At 36.1% G+C, this 18,280-nt stretch overlaps 1 protein-coding gene across 26 annotated transcripts in view; it reads right to left on the bottom strand.

Moving 5' to 3' along the window:
* PBRM1 (polybromo 1) overlaps positions 1 to 18,280 on the bottom strand; it is an 87,637-nt gene that overhangs the window by 64,668 nt on the left and 4,689 nt on the right. For 15 of the 26 annotated variants that reach the window (XM_048857729.2, XM_075130578.1, XM_075130580.1 and 12 more), the window contains 10 exons: positions 17,638 to 17,793; positions 16,174 to 16,271; positions 15,278 to 15,425; positions 13,732 to 13,875; positions 12,784 to 12,900; positions 11,798 to 11,866; positions 10,830 to 10,928; positions 9,615 to 9,700; positions 6,420 to 6,518; positions 5,356 to 5,447 (listed from right to left, as the gene is read on the bottom strand). In XM_048857729.2, coding sequence (XP_048713686.1) covers positions 5,356 to 5,447; positions 6,420 to 6,518; positions 9,615 to 9,700; positions 10,830 to 10,928; positions 11,798 to 11,866; positions 12,784 to 12,900; positions 13,732 to 13,875; positions 15,278 to 15,425; positions 16,174 to 16,271; positions 17,638 to 17,793 — 1,108 coding nt within the window. The remainder of the gene's footprint in view (positions 1 to 5,355; positions 5,448 to 6,419; positions 6,519 to 9,614; positions 9,701 to 10,829; positions 10,929 to 11,797; positions 11,867 to 12,783; positions 12,901 to 13,731; positions 13,876 to 15,277; positions 15,426 to 16,173; positions 16,272 to 17,637; positions 17,794 to 18,280) is intronic. The other 11 variants (XM_075130576.1, XM_075130582.1, XM_075130588.1 and 8 more) reach the window with 2 other exon arrangements.

The following is an 18,280-nucleotide window of genomic DNA, read 5'->3' as shown; positions in this document are numbered from 1 at the left end:
ACCATAAGGAGAAGATGTGTGTGTACAAAATCACTAAACCTACAAAACATCTAAATAACTGTAATTTAATTGTACCAGACAGACATAAAAACTAGATCCTTACATACTTTTGTACAGTTAAAAGTTATCATCATCAAAGCAGTCTCCCGATCCCCAAACTGTAGTTTGAATGAAAGCTTGGTAGGAGTCCCATTGGATCAGTGACACAAAAGACAGTACTCTAATGGTCATATCAAGTTTCCAGCAGACATTGTCATTACGGTTAAGCATAGCCTGACCATGTTTCAGCTTTCTATCCCATTTAAGCAAAGAGATATTAAACAAATTATAAGTCAGTAGACAGCCAGGTCATATGACACACTAGTGTTATCTTTCCTTTCCAATCTGAAACTGATGGTCCACAGGAGTGTTCAGCTGCATGACAACTCCCAGACTACTCAGACACAAGGGAGTGGGAGGGCACACCTTTGTAGCTATGCAGTGGCTTCAAAGAAACGCTCACTACTACGGTGGAACAGACACCTAAAGCAGTCTACCCAATCCCACCTTTGGGAAATAATGGCAACAGACCTAACAATGAATATTTATAGCACTAACCTGTGCAGCTAAAAGTTTTAAAACTGAAACACTCCTCTCCAGTTTCCACCCTTTAATAATAACCAGGGTAATAACTGCAAATGATTCAGAGGACATTGGCAGGTGAAATCAAGCACACAATTTACATTTGTAAAATTAACTTTTTGTAAAGCTAAGATGAGTAGTTATGTTTCCATTAATTTGTTTTAATTAAAATAAAAACATTAAAAAAAATTACCCTGCAATGTTTTAAACCCAAGATACTGTCACATTTTGCTGTGCATGAGCACCCATGCATAAAATGAAGAGTGAAACAGGCTGGTTCATTTTTATTCTCCAAAGGGAGATAAATGCTTAAGTAAACTAATGACATAAATGGTAAAAGTGAATGAAAAAATTAGCAATATAAATCCAAAGAATTTTAAGTCTATCTGTAGCACAGATAAGAAAATTGTTCATTCTGTTCAACATTTTTTTAAATGCCAGTGGTCCTCTCTCTTTCCCCTTCACAGTCAGCAATTAAATAGGTTGGCCGGTGAATGCTCTGCAAGAACATTTGGAAGGGGATGTAGAAAGACTGTGACAAATTCTCACTAAGCATCTTCTGCAGAGTGTGACAGAAAGAACAGCCCAGCCCCTCCATCTAAAACGACTATAAGCCATGAGTTACTACGGACAGATGATCACCCTTACCGTGTGGGCACAACAATAAAAATACAAAACAACCCCAAGTACTAATTAGACCTACTTGCCCTTAGGACACTAAACCACTTACTGGAAGGCTATAAAAAGCCTCTCAGAAAGGCCTGTTTCAGGTTCTTGGTAACATTTTATAAAATGTTTGTGTTGCGGGGTGGATAAAATTCAGTGAATTTTAAAAAAATTAAAAATTGATTTTTATTTTAAATTAAATACATTTTTCTTTTAAAAATAAACCTACTTAAAATTAAAGTTGAAATTATGACAACCTATGTTAAGGTCTAAGCTTACTGTAATCTATTAAAACTGATTTGAATTATATAAAATAAATGAACTTCAAGCAGTACATGTTTGCTGATGAAGTTTTAAAGAAAGTCAAACCAGTGAACTGGTGAAGTCACTGGCCAAGCCCCTACAACCAATGTTGTGCTAAAACAAGCTTTTGACAACAGTCTCTTCTGAAAGTGCAGAGAATATTTTTTTCATGTCAGTTTATTCAACTGGTTCGGAAGTTCAATGACGAGCTCATTCAAAGTTGAGAAACATAATGGGAATTAAAGCAGAGAAGCTTGTTTTTCCTCTTCCAGTGTATAATTAAAAATTAGGTGTGAGAGAAGATACAATCTATTAGTTCCAAAAACTTGAAGGACATCGGGGCTAAAACCCAATCATTTCAATTCACTGACTACAGATAATCTTTTGTTTAATAAATCAGTTAGTTTTAAATGCCAAACATGTTTTGATAAGAAAAAATTATGTAACCAGCACATTTAAGGTACTTTTATTTAACTAATAAAACCCCATTTTAAAATACTGTTTTTGTGCAGTTTTAATTGAATTTGTAAGGAAATTGGAATTCAGCTGGACACAAATCACAAGTGAAAAATTAATCATCAGTAAATAAGGAATGGGTCATTCACCATTTTCTAATATAAAAAACTGTAAAACTTAAGCTGAATATATGTATGTTAAGCTACATAACTGCTTAAATAATGATACAGTGCTAAGTATTGAGAATCAGCTTCTCCAGGAAAACAATTAAAAAGTACAAATGCAAATGAAGAGTAAAATAGATTTATATCAAGGTTCCCTGCTTGCTGATATAAACCACTGATAGAAATCAATCTACCCCATTGTGTTATGTCAGAAAAAACAAGCTAATCTGGCATGTCCCATTTTCTTACTATTTTGATATTGACAATCATTTGACCAGATATCTTCTCTAGTCTAAAGACTTATAAAAAACCCCTTGATTTCTCAATAAAAGAATAATAATGTATTATATGTAAATATGTACGCTGGGTGTTCTGTACAACAATGAAATAAGAGGACCTCCAAACTAAAACCTAAAGAAAGAAAAAAGAGTAAGCACGGTAAAGGAAAGATGAAAAAAAGAAAAAGATTTACATAATATCACCACAGATATATGTCACGCTGACAGGTGCTTATAAATGCAGTATTAACAATAAATTTTGGTTCACGAAGACCACCTTATTTGGGTAGCATCAAAAGTGTCAGAGGCACTTCTAATAAAAGACCCTTGAAAAAGAGAAATTTTCACTTGTTTTTTAGAAGTGGGTAGAAATGGATTGAGATCAATGTCAAAGGGAAGCAGGTTTCGCAGCAAAAAATGTGTTCACCTAACATCCTAAAGTGAGACTGCAGATTGTTTAAAGTTAAGTGGTGCCAGAACACAAACACCCATTAGGAAGAGGCTAAACTTGGAGATTATAATCAGTAATGCTCACTTTAGACAGTTGGTTTCATGTCTACACACCTGGCAAAACACAAGCCAGATGCAGAAAAGACTAAAACAACAAGTTACATACTATTAAACAGTTTTTTTTTGTTTTCTAAATAAGGCACTGTCTGTTGTACATTTCATTCCACAACCACTTCTCCCTATCCTTGACAGGTGCAAACACTTAACGTATTGCACTTTATGGCTGAAAACTTGAGTGCTCTTGAAAGTGGTATTGCTGATACGGAGTGACTGCAAATTGACAGAAAAAAAGACAACTTGATCTTTTTACTGGCCTTGAAAAATCTACTCACCCACACTGGGTACAAAGATTTCCTACCAGAGTGTGTCTGACTTCTGCAACATCCACACTTTCATTTAAAGAAAAGATTATAGCTCCTACAATTGGGGGGGGGGGGGGAACACCTTAAAAATGTGAACCAAATTAAGCTGATAATGCCACGCATCTCCTGAAGTCAGAAGACATACTTCCAGTGACACTGCTGCTGCTCAGACCTTTACTAAGCTGCAGCAGAGAGAACAAGGGTCTTTGTCAATGTGTGCTGCTTTTCAGAATCTTGCCAGGCAGTAGTGAAACTACAAAAATTAATCAAATTCACTTGGTGAGGGGGGCTCAGAAACAGAAACTGGGAGGAAGGTTCACTTGGGCCAAATGGGGAAGAACAGCAACTCCTTGCAGCAGCTAAAAGTCTAAGGGAGAGGTAGAATACAATACCCCTCATCACAGGAGGCTAGAGGAGATTGTAGGGTAGCAGTGGCCATTCACCCAACCTTGCAGCAGATAAGAAGTTCTGGGTTGGGAAGAATACAGAAAGGAAAATGAACATGTCTCCAATCAGAGTTCAGGGACAGCGTCCTGGTAAGAATCACAGCATGTCCCCCTTTCCCAGCATTTGGGCATAGTTAGTGTCTCATCTGGCCACTGCTTCTTTAGGATGTTTCTTCTGTGTTTCATACTGGTGGTTTGGCTAACAGGTGTCTAGTAAAATGTTTTAGCTCTGCGTATGAATAGATGAGGATGAAGGGATGTGTGTGAGAGGACAGGTGGGAGAGACTGATTGGAAAGAAATAAAGTACTTTTGAAATAAGTCATATTTTAAAAGTTATTAATGAGATAGTTGATAACATGTTACAACTAACCACATTACACAACTGTTTTATTCTTTTAAATTGCGAGGGGAGGGAAAAAAGACATAAGAATTTTTACCGTGACTAGTAAGCTTAATCCTCAGGCTAGTAGAGAGTTGGTAAACTGTCTAAGTCCTGTCTTATTTTTATTTAAAAAAAAATACCCAGACATGTCCAATTTCACAGGAATAGCAAACAAAAACAAAACTCAGATAAAAGAAAACTGAGGAAACTGTTCTGGAACAGAGCACTGAGAAGGTTACTAGAAAAATTAGGAAAAAGGGTAATAAAAAGAATAAAGTGGCCTCCTTTGGGGAGATATATTTTAGAGGTCATGACCAATGTACATGGATTTAGTACAACTTTTTATGCTAATGTTAAGGTGCTAAAAAAGGCTGATTATGAGAAAAGTAAAACGGGATGACTATATTAAAAGACATTTGTTTACATGTTTTACGTTAATATTCACTTATTTGCAAGATTTTACAATTGTTTATTATATACTATTAGTAGATTTTTAAAAAATGTATAAATATCTAATATAGAGATGGGTGAGCTGCCATCATATCATTTAAAACACAAAGAGCCCTGCTGCTAAAGTTCTACGTAACCTTAAGAATTCTACCCGGCTATGTTAACGTAAGACCTACTATCTTTTGCTATCATTTTAAGTAATAGCTGTGATTTCAGTGTTTATATTGATGCCAGAAGTTAGAATATGTAAGAGAAGATTGTCTAATCATTGTATTTAAGATCAACAGTAAAGCTTAATAAATAAAATAAAACATTTCACTAAGAATAAAGTTAGATGACCTGTGAACTTGTAAGAATCTACTTTTTTCTATGCAATACTAGAAGAGTATCCAATGTCTTTTCAAATTTAACACGATATAAAAACAAGCAGCACTTTTCCCAGTTTATAAAGCTTTCATGGATTGCAATGCAACAAAAATCAAAATCAAAGCAGGTAACTTATTTTGGCTTTCCTTCACTTGCCAACTGCACATTTCATCTACACTTCTAGCAACCAGTGACCAGCACTGATGAAATTGCATGTCATGCTTTGGAAACTATTCAAAATAATCTGGAATCAGCAGTGTCCAGAAAAGTAGCAAAGGAAGTATCATACAGACATCGTTCAGTAAATTTTAATAAACTGAAATTGGTACAAGTGAAGTATTAACTCCTACCAGCCAAAGCAGCATCCTCATCACTTTCTGATCCATATTGCAATGCCATGGTTATTGCAGATAAACGATCCCCTTGGACTGATCTTTTGTTACTTTAAAAGTAAAAAGAAAAGCAGTGTATGTATCAAACTACTGTTTAGTTATGTTCTGTGGATAATTGGTGGAATACGAAGGTCATGTTAGCAGTCCACAGAACCACCACCAGAAGAGCAGACAGGACTAACCCAAGAAAGATGGGAAGTTAGCAGAGGACAATGGCCCATGATATCATCTATTTTATAAAGTGCTCCACCAAGTTAAAAAGTTGGAGAACTACTGCAATGGGGAAGTTAAAGCTTAGTCTGCCCAACTCTGCCCTACTCTTAATATTTACCGTTCATAATGAAAAACAGTTCAAGATGAAGAATCAAAAAGCACGCACCACGGCATGATTTTCTTGTTACTTTGTGGGAGTGACAAGAGGCCATTGATCGTGTTTAATATACTAGGCCACAGAACTCCTGAGTGATGGACAGGGCAGAATACCCCACATAATCGTGACAACTGATTGAGTCTCCTGGAACAGTATTCCAAATGCATCCCTTTTCCTTTAAGGGTTTTCTCCTCCATTTTGCCTCTTCTTGTTCTTTAGTTTTACATGTTTAAAAATTATTTTGAAATTATTTTAAAATATTTGTGAGTTGAAATACATATCTTTGATACTTCTAACATGACTAGTTTTGTAATGAAATATAAAATGTTGTTCTTTGGAGCATTTCCAAGGAAATAAATGTTAAATTTTGTTAAATTTGTATCATAGTTGATGTAAGTAAAACACTAAAAATAATAAAGAACAATATAGAGTAAATAATCTTTTAAACTGTGCTATTTGGGAAGTAGGGATTATTAAATCTGATATTTTAATTATTGTGTACCTAGGTCATTAAGCTTGAAAGTTCACTTAAAAAACACACCTCAAATTTCAGAAAAAAGCTTTGACTGTAACAGTTCCAAATGACCAAAATAAATAAATAAAAAATAAACTAACTGGATGGCATCCACACCAAAACAGACAATTTACTTACCGGTAATATTTGTTAGTAGAATTTCTCTCATCACCAACACTGCCTTTACCCTGTGAGGAAGGACCTGTCAGTTTGGAAGCAGCCAAATTTGATGGAGTCCTTTAAGAAGAAGAAACAATGCAGAGAAAGGGAGAAAAAGAGAAAGTCGCCTTAGACGCAAGAAGAGATGCAACTAGAATGTAGCTCTTTCACAGAGTAATCTTGAAGAGGGCTCAGAGAAGGCACAAAAAATGTTATGTTGCTAAATGTAAAGTGATACACTTAGGGATAAATAATACCCAAGTTAATCATAATGTAAATGATGCTGAATTTGTTTATAAAGGTAAAAGAAAAGGTTCTAGCAATATTGATAGAAACCCTATTTAAATTCTCAGCCCAACATACTGCAGCAATAAAGATGTTTAACAGGATATTACTAAAAATTGAGAGGTTAACAATACAAAGCCAAGCCTATTGTGTTATCACTTAATAAAGCATATTAAATTGTGTTGTGGAAACTGTTGTATATTGGTCATATTGTCTGAAGAAAGACAGATAAGTGCACTGCAAAGGGGCAATTTATGATGATGAACAGAATGAAGGATGTGCATCCGGATAGAGTCACAAAATTGGGATTATTCTTGACATGATGATTAGAGTATTTAAATTAGCAAAGAGTTATTATAAAGTTAAGCTTTTTAAAATTAAGAGGAAAAATAGGCTAGAATAATTTAAGGAGGTTTTTTGCTAAAAACAGTGTAAGGTGAAAGACTCCCAGATGAGGTGGAAGAATTAAGAAGTCATGGATTTAAAAAAAAAAAACCTAGATGACCCATCTGGAGTTTAATAAGTTAAAAGGGATCTGAAATAACAGGTCTGTGCTTAACAGCAGCCAATAGCAGTCTTCAGGACAGCAGGAAGGACTTTTTTCTAATTAAACTTTTCTCTCCTTCAAATTGACTATGAGGAGTCTGGGGAATTTTATTTTTGTTTAAGAGTGGGGTTTTTTTGGCCTGCTTGAGGCAAAACACTTTTTAAAAAGAATTTTTTAACAGGTATAGAAATCAAGATGAGAGCTATCAAATTATTCTGGACGTGAAGTCAACTTGTGGCCCTACACAACAACATAGAAGTTTCACAGACAAGGTAAAATATTAAAAGAACCTTACAGAATAAGATAACTAAGGGATAGAGAAGGGATTGGCAGTACTAGAGAGAGGAATTCAACTAACAAATACTAATATAATTGTTTGTCAGCCATCTTCACACAAAAAGTGTTACGGTTAAGATACAGTCACAGCCTCAAAATTAAGTACAGTACCCAACCTTGGAAGGTCCTGATTCCCCCTTTACTCCTAATGAAGTCAGTGAGTCACAATTTAGGCCCTGATCCTGAAAATCCTTAAACATAGATGTAGATCGAGATCAGTAGGTCTACATCTATGGAACTACACACTTGCTAGGTTTCTGCGGTGTCAGGGCCTAAATGAGCTATAGTAGACTTTAGAGAGGACACGGCCTGCGCCGCTTCCAGCAGCTCCCATTGGCCTGGAGCAGCGAACCGCGGCCACTGGGACCTGCGATCGGACGAACCTGCGGATGCGGCAGGTAAACAAACAAATAATGTTTCTAGAATTATTCCTGCACATGAATCCCTCTGCCAATTTTTGTGATTTTACAAATCACATTTTCTTGTTTTGTAAAATTTTTCCTCCCTGCTGTTGTTGTATGAAAGATTTATGCAAACAGGGGAAACTGACTGATTAAACAGAAGACACAGTAAAAATTGACTATACACTTGAAGTACTGACAAAAGCACCAAGTAAACTGTAAAAAGTGTATAGTTCTCTAATCTCTTTAATTTATACTAATCTTAGGTGATATTTGTAACAGAAGGTAAAACATTTAAGACAAATATTTAAGTTAACTGAATACCTTTAATGTAAGGATGTTTGTGGAGTTCTCTATCCTATTACAAAAACAGCTTCAGAAGAGGAGAGATTTATTTCGGAAAAGGATACATACTCCAAGTAGGTCCTTTGCAAAATATCTAAAGAACTTCCCTTTCTGCCAAGGAAGTTGTTAACTCTTGTGCTCATTTGGAAGATGTCACTTAGCTTTTCTGATAGAGAATATAATTCACCCTGGTAAGTATTTAATACCAGTTTTGAGAACTGCCAATGATATCAAGTGAAACTTTTGAGAGATCTGGATCTGTCTAGATATAGTCTGAGATAAGAAATGTGCATAAAATATCCAGATTGATATTTTGAAGAGTGAGGATTTGGGTGGGAGGAAAAAGCTTTTTCCAATTAATGTGATTTCAGGAAGGAAATAACAGGGCCTGAAAAAAAAAAAAATCTCAACACCTATTTGTTCAAGACCAACCCCTATAGCCCAAATGACAAAAACCTGCACTACCCCCTCTCCCACAAGCCATATCCATTTAATTTACATTTCCAAAACTTCACTCCATCCCCAACAAGTCAATTCTGTCCCTACCCACACACAATTTTGCTCCCTATTACAATTAAAATAGATTTTCACATACAAAGAGTGTTACTAAATCCTGGGCTTTTCTTCAAATGATTGCTAGACACCTGAATTAATGAATTTTGGGCTGTTTCTCTGCTCCCTCCCAACAAATATTTTGGGCTCGGGCTGTTTCTCTGCTCCCTCCCAATAAATATTTTGGGCTCATGCAAAAAATGAATCCTTGGTCCCCCTAATTCTTTGCAGGCCTCCAGGATACATCAGAGGCCCTTGGCCATCCAGCAACTCTTATGAAGAAGGGCACGCTCACCTAGATCCTCAAAATGTATTTGACCTCAGTGGGAGTCAGATGCCTAAATATCTTTGAGGATCTGAGCCTGTGCTCCTTGTTCCAGCTTTTCTGTTTCTACCTGTTAAACACATAGAATAGAAGCTGGCTCAAACTTAACTTTAGGGGCTCCTACAGGCTCTCTATATTTCAGTGCCAAATATATCTTAACAGTAGGAATATATCACTTATACAGTATATTTCAGCAGTTACCTTCAAAAATCTATTTCAATGGTCTATAAGATTTAAAGCAACAACAAGCAAGTTAATTTTATCTATCATTTCCTGTTTTTGTTTTTTTGGGGGCAAAATTAAGAAACTAAATATCAGTAAATACATGTAAACCAGACCTCAAACAGCACTTTTTTGTGTGTTTGTTTTTTTACTTGCAGTACCTGATTCGAAGACTTGACTTGGCCAGTTCATTATGTTCAATTTCAGCCTTTTTCATATTAAATATTTTTTTAATAGCATTTGCATCCTGTTAATTGAAATAAGAATACTCCATTTTAGAAAAATGAGACTGAGTCAAGGATTTACTCTAATTCTATAGATATAAATATGCAGATTTAAAATAGTGTTTAAAGAACAAAAGTTAGGGTTATATATTTTCTTGATAGAGAGTGAATTTGACCAGTGTCAGAAGTCTATAGCAAAATCTAACTTGAAAAGAGACTTTAAATGGTTAAATAAAAGGGAATAAAATGGTGGCTAGTGTCTATGGCACTTCTTTGTAACATCCTTAAAAGAAAATCTCCACGACTTTCGCACGCACAACAACAATACATTAGAATGAGTGGGTTTGTCTGTCTTCTCTGCACTGGAAGATGATTGGTGTCATAGCTAGCCTGCCTTAGCATTCTATCCATCTCTACTCTTATACCAATAGATTTTACCCTTAGAATAGAACATATATGTAGTGCCCTTCATTTCAAAAGTTAAAAGATATGCAGGAATCACTTCACCACTGAAATTCATTCACTTTTAGGTACAGGAAGGAGGTAGGTAGAAAATATGCACACAACATGTTGGTCAATTGAGAGAGAAAAGGAAGTGGTGAGGAAGAGATGAAAAGTGAGTTTTGGCCATATGATGCATGCATACTCTTACAAAAAATGGAATAGGATCTTTAATATCCATGCAAAGGAGCAGGACCTCCATCTTTCAGGCTTTATGCTGCAGACCTCCCTACACTAAACTGCGCAGTCTGTGATAATGAACAGTCAAGTGCCATGATTTGAATTTGTAATGTCAGGAATTCTAGGCATTTCTAACCTAATAGCCAGTGAGCCATCCTCTATTCCTATAAGACACCAGGCTGATTCATGTCCCATTTGAAGTAAAATTGGAAGAGAGAAATGTATAGTTGGCAAACAGAACAGAACAGTCAACAAGGAAAGAATATGAGTTTCAAACTTCTAATAGGGAACTACTAACAATAAAAGGAATAGAAATTAGTTGACAATATCCTTTTTAATATTTTGAGATAAATTAGAAATGCTTTAGAACCTTATAACACAAAATACCATTTTAATAACTTAAAAATATGTAATACAATAAATAAAGATTGAAACCCTGACTTAATTGTCAAAAAAAAATCTGAAAATAACCTTGAATACTTGAGATCCAGGCTCATTATAGGTTTTGGCATTCTTTGCTAAAAGATCTATATCCTTGGCCATTGCATGAATGCTTTTATAACTTCCATTCTGCAGAACAAAAAACAGAACAGTTTACTCTTTAGATAAAAACTGATCCTTTTTATCCTGTCACATGAAGAAAAAAAATGCAAAACACTGGAAAGTAAAAGGTAAGTTCACATTGAAAAAAGACATTTCTTTATGCAGCATATAAACAAACAAAGAATTCATTGGCAAAAAAGGAAAGAAAATCATAGAGGCGATACAAATATAAAAGTTATTTTTTCTGTGACAGGTCCCACAAACTAAATGAACAATGCACTGACTCCAAAATGATTTTAAGCAAACTTTAAAACACATCATTTGGATTACCATTTTAACTCATCTCTATCCTCCACTTCAAGTTCAGAATGCATTAGCAGTCAGTATTTCACAAAATTCTGGAATTAGAGACTAATACTTCATTTTAAAAATTAGATTTGAATGATTTCAGGTTGTAGAAATCACCAATTTCTAGCTCTAGGAGTTCAAGATAACAGCTAGCTAAAACCAAATAAGAATAGGAAAGGGTGAGTGGGACAAAGCAAGATGGTAATGAGAATGACACTAAACTAAACTTCAATATCTCAATTTGCCCGGGCCAGAAATGACTACTTTATACTAGTACATGGCCAAGAAATCACAGTACCTGGCATTTCATTCAGATCAACAATTATGGTTTAAGACACTGAACCTTAAACTGTGACTACCTTTGGCACACTAGTCCAGGACTGACTATAGCCAGTCCTGAACCTCAGAGCAGCATAGTTTTCAGTTTCTTAATTTACTGGTAAAAATTACACTTACTACTGATCTACATAAAATTTTGCTTCTAAACTTTAAAAACCTTATTTTTCCAAAATTACAATATACAGCTCATTAACATGATCATACTGTACCTGTATCCTCTGGGCAATAGTCTTAAGATCTATGGGCTCTTTAATTATTGCATAATAGTCAGGATATTGCTAGAAAACAAAAACGATATATCTATAGTTGTACACTGGCACATATAATTCACAAGGGAAACACTTAATAAAAATCAGTATTAAATAAACACTTATATTTGATGGCCTATTACCAAAGGCAGCTAAGAAGACAGATTACCACCACAAAACAGCTGAAAGACTATGTACAAATTCAGCACTGCAACTTGATTAAGGTTTATTCTCTTAACCAAAATGGTTTAATTTCTCCATATCATTAAGATATACATTGCTCACATAACTAATATCGATTAACAACATCTGAAAGGGTTTATTTATATAGATTCACCAAACAAGTTAATGAATTCATTCAGAGACTAGATCCCTTACACTAAGATGAAATTTAAACTAAGTGGAGTTACACTGACTCTGAATTGAGCTGTAAATGACTTAAAAACAAAATTTAGATTAGTAAAAAGATTATTTTAGGGTTGATCCATAAACCCCATTCTACCAGTAGAAAGCTGCTAAAACAAAAAGCAGCCCTTACAGCCAATTACGAAAAATGAAATACTTCATCATTCCACCAAAGTGATATGAAAAAAACTATTTCCTCAGAAAGAAGCAATGATTTTATAACATGACCTTTATCTGATAATGCGTAACAACATTTTGATATTGATAGCTATTAGACATTATACACACAGCTAATAGTTTGCTCTCAGTGTTAAAATGTTATGGTACATTATCTGATTAAACTGATAATGGCTTCTTCAGTAAACAGGCATAAGGGGGCGATTTCCACGACAAAGCAAAATGTTATGACTTGGTAGTGCTTAAAGTATTTTTATTTATTTTTGTTCACTTGACCGTTAGTCTCACAGTCAGCCCACAGTATTAGTTATACCATTTTCCAGATACCAAACATAGAACACAAGTGACTTCATTTCACTACTCACCACTTTAGAGGGAAGCTTCTGAAACAGCTCACTTATAAGACGTCCTGATGGGTTGGTGGCTATGGCTACAGCTTCAAGCAGCTGTTCAAGAATCTCTTTCAAGTAGCTTGGAGAAGACTGGTACAGGAAATGAAGTTACAAAAAGCTTTGATGAGAAAGATTTCAATTTTATAAAAGCTTCTAATGGTCCCTGTAAAATATTTCAGTGTAAATGTATAAACGTTCTTTTTCAAGGAAAAGAAGATGAAAACAGCAGCTATAAAGATGTGTGCAACTTTCCAAGACACAGAATTATGATTATGCATTTAGTAAGACACGTGAATAAGTCTGAATATCACATACACATTTCGTGCACAGACCTGTTTTTCAGAGTTAAATAAAAATATGCATTGTAATGTCATGCAGTACTAACGGAGATTTGCAGGTGTAGCTCTAGCCTAAGTCCCTGGGTTAAGGCAGTAAAAAGAACAACAAGTCTGAGAATAACACCATGGTGTTCACCATACAGGTGTCTCATCTGAAAGTGTTCTCAGGGGGACCCAGGTTTACTTGCACGAGGCCTCAGATCATGCAAGTTACAGAGGTCATATTTATTATAAACTGATTAAAATGGAACCACATATACAATAGTTATATCACTGATCATCTTGTAACTATTTATTTCTTAAGAGTTCACTAATATATGCACAAACATATGCAAAGGTATAAATACTTACTTATTGAGTACTGAAACCATTACTGTTTTCTATGTATGTGTAAGAACCCTTAAACAGTATATCAGAACATAATCTAGTGACGCATGTCCCATCACCTGTTTTGGCTCAGCTTAATAACCACACATCGACCGATGTCCCTCCATAAACTGAGGTTAACCTTATTCTGAAAGTCCAGTTTTCACACACCTCTTAATTTCACCAGCAAACTATAAATGCAATGCTTCCTACTTACTACTTCAGATATTGCCCCTTGATTGTCATGCCCTTCATCCTCTTCCTCCTCCTCCTCAGTATCACCTTTCTGAACAAACTCATTCTTTGTGCGCATATACAAATCCCACAGTTTGCAGGCTGCTTTATATTCAGGAGAATCTGGCTGTGAGAATGAACCAAACAGCACGACGTTATTGCTAGTCAGTTATTTTAAAAGTGTTATTAAAATTCTGAGCATTCTGAAGTGAAATATATTAAATAATAGAAAACAGCAATTGCTGGCTGTGTAATTCTTCAACACAGTGATGTCAGGAATGGCAATGAATTAAAATAGATAGCCTCCACCACACTTAAGGACATTAGGTAATTTACCCTAGATTTGCAGTGAAGTTTGGATTTCTTTTATCCCCTCTCTGCCACAAGATATTGATTCTTTCAATGCAAGAAATACAGGAAAACATTCTATTTTTTAAGATTCTGAAACACACTTTTTACTTTTTAATTAAATTTTAGAAAAGAGGCTAACAAAATGATTTAAAGATAACTTTAATAAAACCCATTAACATCTAAAGTGTACCATTCATATCAGGGGCAGCAGAACCAGCGGGATGAGGGGAGCTAGTGCTGATCTATGTCCCTGGTCTCCTCCACATGTCTCACACAGCTCTCTAACCCTGAGCTTCGGCTTGAACTGTCTCTGACTGAGCCCTGCCCCAGACACAAGCAACTTCTGACTGAGTCTAGGCCAAGGAGCATGTAGGAACCAGGGTGATTAGGCCGGGGCCAGGAGAAGCTACCCCCAGAAAGAGAGAGACCCCTATTTCCCTATTCTGCCCTGTTACTCGCTCTCTCTGCCCCTGCATTCAAAGTGAGCTTTGATCACCTCTGATTTAGTGCATAACTACTGCTTTTTTAAACAGGGTATAATACTGCAGAGATTCCATATGAGTGTCCTGCACACCACTGATGCTTAGCAAACCACTTGTTTGCCACTTAGCTCTCCTGCTTGTTTCCAGCTGAGAGAAGGAATTGATGGAAGCAAGAGATGAAATCATCCCACTAATTTTGCTCTTTTCTTTCAAAAAACAAAAAATATTATAAATTTGCTTTTCTGTATTTAACTTGATCATTCAGAATGACCAATTCATTGAATGGGAAGTGGATTGGTAAAATACTTTAAATATGTTCGTCCTTTACTTGCCTGCTCAGTACTGAGTTCAGGATTCTACTTGTGCTCTTTAATGTTTTTCCCCAAAGGAAAACACACATTACATGAGACACCTAAAAAGTCATACTTTCCTAATATTTTTCCATGGAAGAATTTGTTGTAGTTGGGCAAGAATGCTACAGGGTTATGAAAGAGAGAGGAGGAGGCATATTAGGTAATCTCTGTATTAAGATCTGGTCCACACTACAGGAAAGTTTTGGAACCACTGTAGTACTGGAACAGATGTATATTATCATAGTGGTCTCTTACATATGAAACTGGCTGTATCTTCTAAAAGCACCCAGACCTGCTATTGTCAGAATATATGAATTTGGGCCTTTAAATGAAGCTTCCTCACCTTATAGTAAGCCTTTGCATTGTTAAATAGTAGCTGAAAGTCAGCAGTCAGTAGGTTCACATCATCATACTCCTCCATTTTTAGTTTCTGTTGGATTTTCATTAAATCAATAGGCTGAGAAACCACTTCATAGTAGTCTGGCTGATTTCTGTTGTAACAATAAGTAAAGGCATCAGAGTTTGAGCACTGAAAGCGAACCCTACAGTATTTAACTCTGCACAAATTTAAGGGTAATGCAGAAACGTTTCTAGTATGTTTTTGCTACAACTTAAATAGCTCAAATTTACAAACAACCTTAATATAAATGAATTAGCACATATTTTAAAATTTATCTTAAATCTATAAAAAAATTACAGACAGAAATAGTTCTCTCTCTTCACCTATTCCATTCCCAAGAGTCAGCTCTGGGTTGTTCCCTAGGATATATGTTATTATTTTACTCCTCCACCTTTGGAGACAATTTTACAGTCAAACAGATCTCAACGTCAGGAAGGCTTTATATTCAATGTTTCATATAAAATCAAACGTTTACTTTTCTGCCTGAACACAGGCACCTGTGTCACAGTTCAAAGGGGCATGCTATCAAACATAAAGATCAAAAGACTAATCATAGAATAGAATATCAGGGTTGGAAGGGACCTCAGGAGGTCATCTAGTCCAACCCCCTGCTCAAAGCAGGACCAATCCCCAATTTTTGCCCCAGATCCCAAATGGCCCCCTCAAGGACTGAACTCACAACCCTGGGTTTAGCAGGCCAATGCTCAAACCACTGCTTGTTGCATATTTAATGCACGAGTTTTGCAACTTTTACACAGATGAGCTATTTCTCAAAATCCATTTGTTCCAGGACTAGCTCTCATACCTAAGATTGTTACCAATCAAGGCCACATCCTCACCTTCGTTTTGGTGCCCTAATGAAAAGCTCACATAAGAGCCTGCCCTGTTCATCTTTGTAATCTCTGATTGTGTTGTACAGTTCATGGCACACAGCAATCTAAAAGGCAAGAACAATCCAGTAAGACAATGGAAATGCTAAGGAGGCAACAAATTGAGGGTATGTCTGCACTTGAAATGCTAGTGTAGAAACTACCTATGCCAACAGGAGCAGTTCTCCTGTCAACGTAGGTAATCCACTTCCCCAAGAAACAGTAGTTAGGCCAATGGAAGAATTCTGTCTGCACAAGGGCTTAGGTTGGCATAGCTACGTCTCTCAGGGGTGTGGATTGATGCCCAAGCCTTGGTTAGGGTAGGAAGGTGGGGGGAGGGGAGTGTCACGCTATAAGTTGCTCTACAGTGGGGATATTAAACACCCAGCCCGTTTGATGTATTAATATAGTACTATGGCATACCCAGATTTGTGTATTTTTTCTTTTTTAAAGGGAGTTTTCTAGCCCTCATGGTTGCAAAGAAAACTTCCCAAATGTAAACCAACACAGTGTTGACTACAGACTCAAGAAGACACCAGAAACAATAAATAAGGAAATGTGGACTCCAATGTCTCACAGTTAATCTCTCTTAGGCTAACTAATGTCTAAGGATGGCACTTCAAATGTCAGCATTTACTATTTCTTTGCTGATCATTTTAGCAGATGGAAGGAGGATGGGGAGGAAGTGAAAGCCATAAGGTATAGAAATCCGGAACTGCTACAAGGAAGCAAATACAATGGGAAGATAAGACAAGAAATACAAAGACAGTGAAGAAAAAAAGAAAAGCAGCTGAAGGAGAATGAGTAAGGAAGAGAAAAAGGACATCAACTGGGATGGTCCTAATGATGAACATATTTTCATGGGTCAGGGATGAATAAGGTGCTGAACAAATAATAGAACTTTAGGTACTACGTAGAAAGACAATATTCTGTCTTTTGCTCTTTGTGCAAATCTTGTATTGACATCAGTGGGAGAACTACTGTGGACTGAAGGAGATACATAGTCCTAAATTTATTCCCCAGCCCACACACCATAATTAAAAGTGTAACTCAGACATCTCCACAGAATGAGTTTGATATCCATGTTCTACAGCCAGTGTAGAATCAGTGCTGCTGGGCTCAGGAGGAAGTCGTAACTTGCCCACGTCATTCAAAATTAGCGCTTAGGCCAGGCAAGTGCACAATATACTAAAGGAAACAGAAGCTGTTCCTCGGGGCTCCCTAGAAACGTAGAACGCCGTCCCATGGGGGAAAGCCTGGAAGAAGACTTTGCAACTCCAGAAAACATCCATAGAACACTAAGTTATACCCTTATCTTAAATATTCTCACTAAATATAATTTTTCTTTTGCAAATGTTTGCTTATAGCGATTTCAAAAGGTATTCCACATTTGGATTTATGCAATAACACAGAAGGGGTTACAATGGTACTTACAGGATCTACAGTTGGGAGATTTGAAAGTCTCCTCCTTTTCCTGCTTGGGCCTGGTATATTTGTTGAATGGTGACCATCATCAAAATCTCCTCCACTGATGCTGCTGGAAGGAGAAGTAGCCCTTCGTCTCTTGGAACCCATGGAATCCAACTTCTTCTATAATAAAGAAAGATGTTCTTAAACTTATGGCTTTGCATCCAATCTCTCTGATGAGAGTGAGCATTAAACTTGCAGTTCTTTAGGATGTATGTATTCAAGATGGTTCACTGAGATTTAGTTATGTATTATTACCTCACGAAATCATATAGCTAAAACACCGCTTATGTCGTTGATAGTTTACCTAATAATCCAATCTATCGTTGAGTTTTATACTGCCATGCATCACCATACCATCAGAGTGACTTGGACTCTTATAGGGTGATGAAAATGTATGTATCTAACAACACTTACCATTATCCTTTCTTAAATCACCCATCAATGCTTGTGACTTGTCACTCCATACATGATAATAAAACAAGAACTTTTGTCATGGCAGATGAACTAGTTCAAACAAGAGATAATTTGGTGATTCTGATTGACAAGTACTCCACCCCACACCCAAAAGCAAAAAACAAACAACCCTGTTGATGTAATTAAGAGTCTG

This window comes from Caretta caretta, chromosome 7 (genome assembly GCF_965140235.1).
Source record: "Caretta caretta isolate rCarCar2 chromosome 7, rCarCar1.hap1, whole genome shotgun sequence".
NCBI lineage: Eukaryota > Metazoa > Chordata > Testudines > Cheloniidae > Caretta > Caretta caretta.
This window is presented reverse-complemented; position numbering and strand designations above follow the sequence as displayed.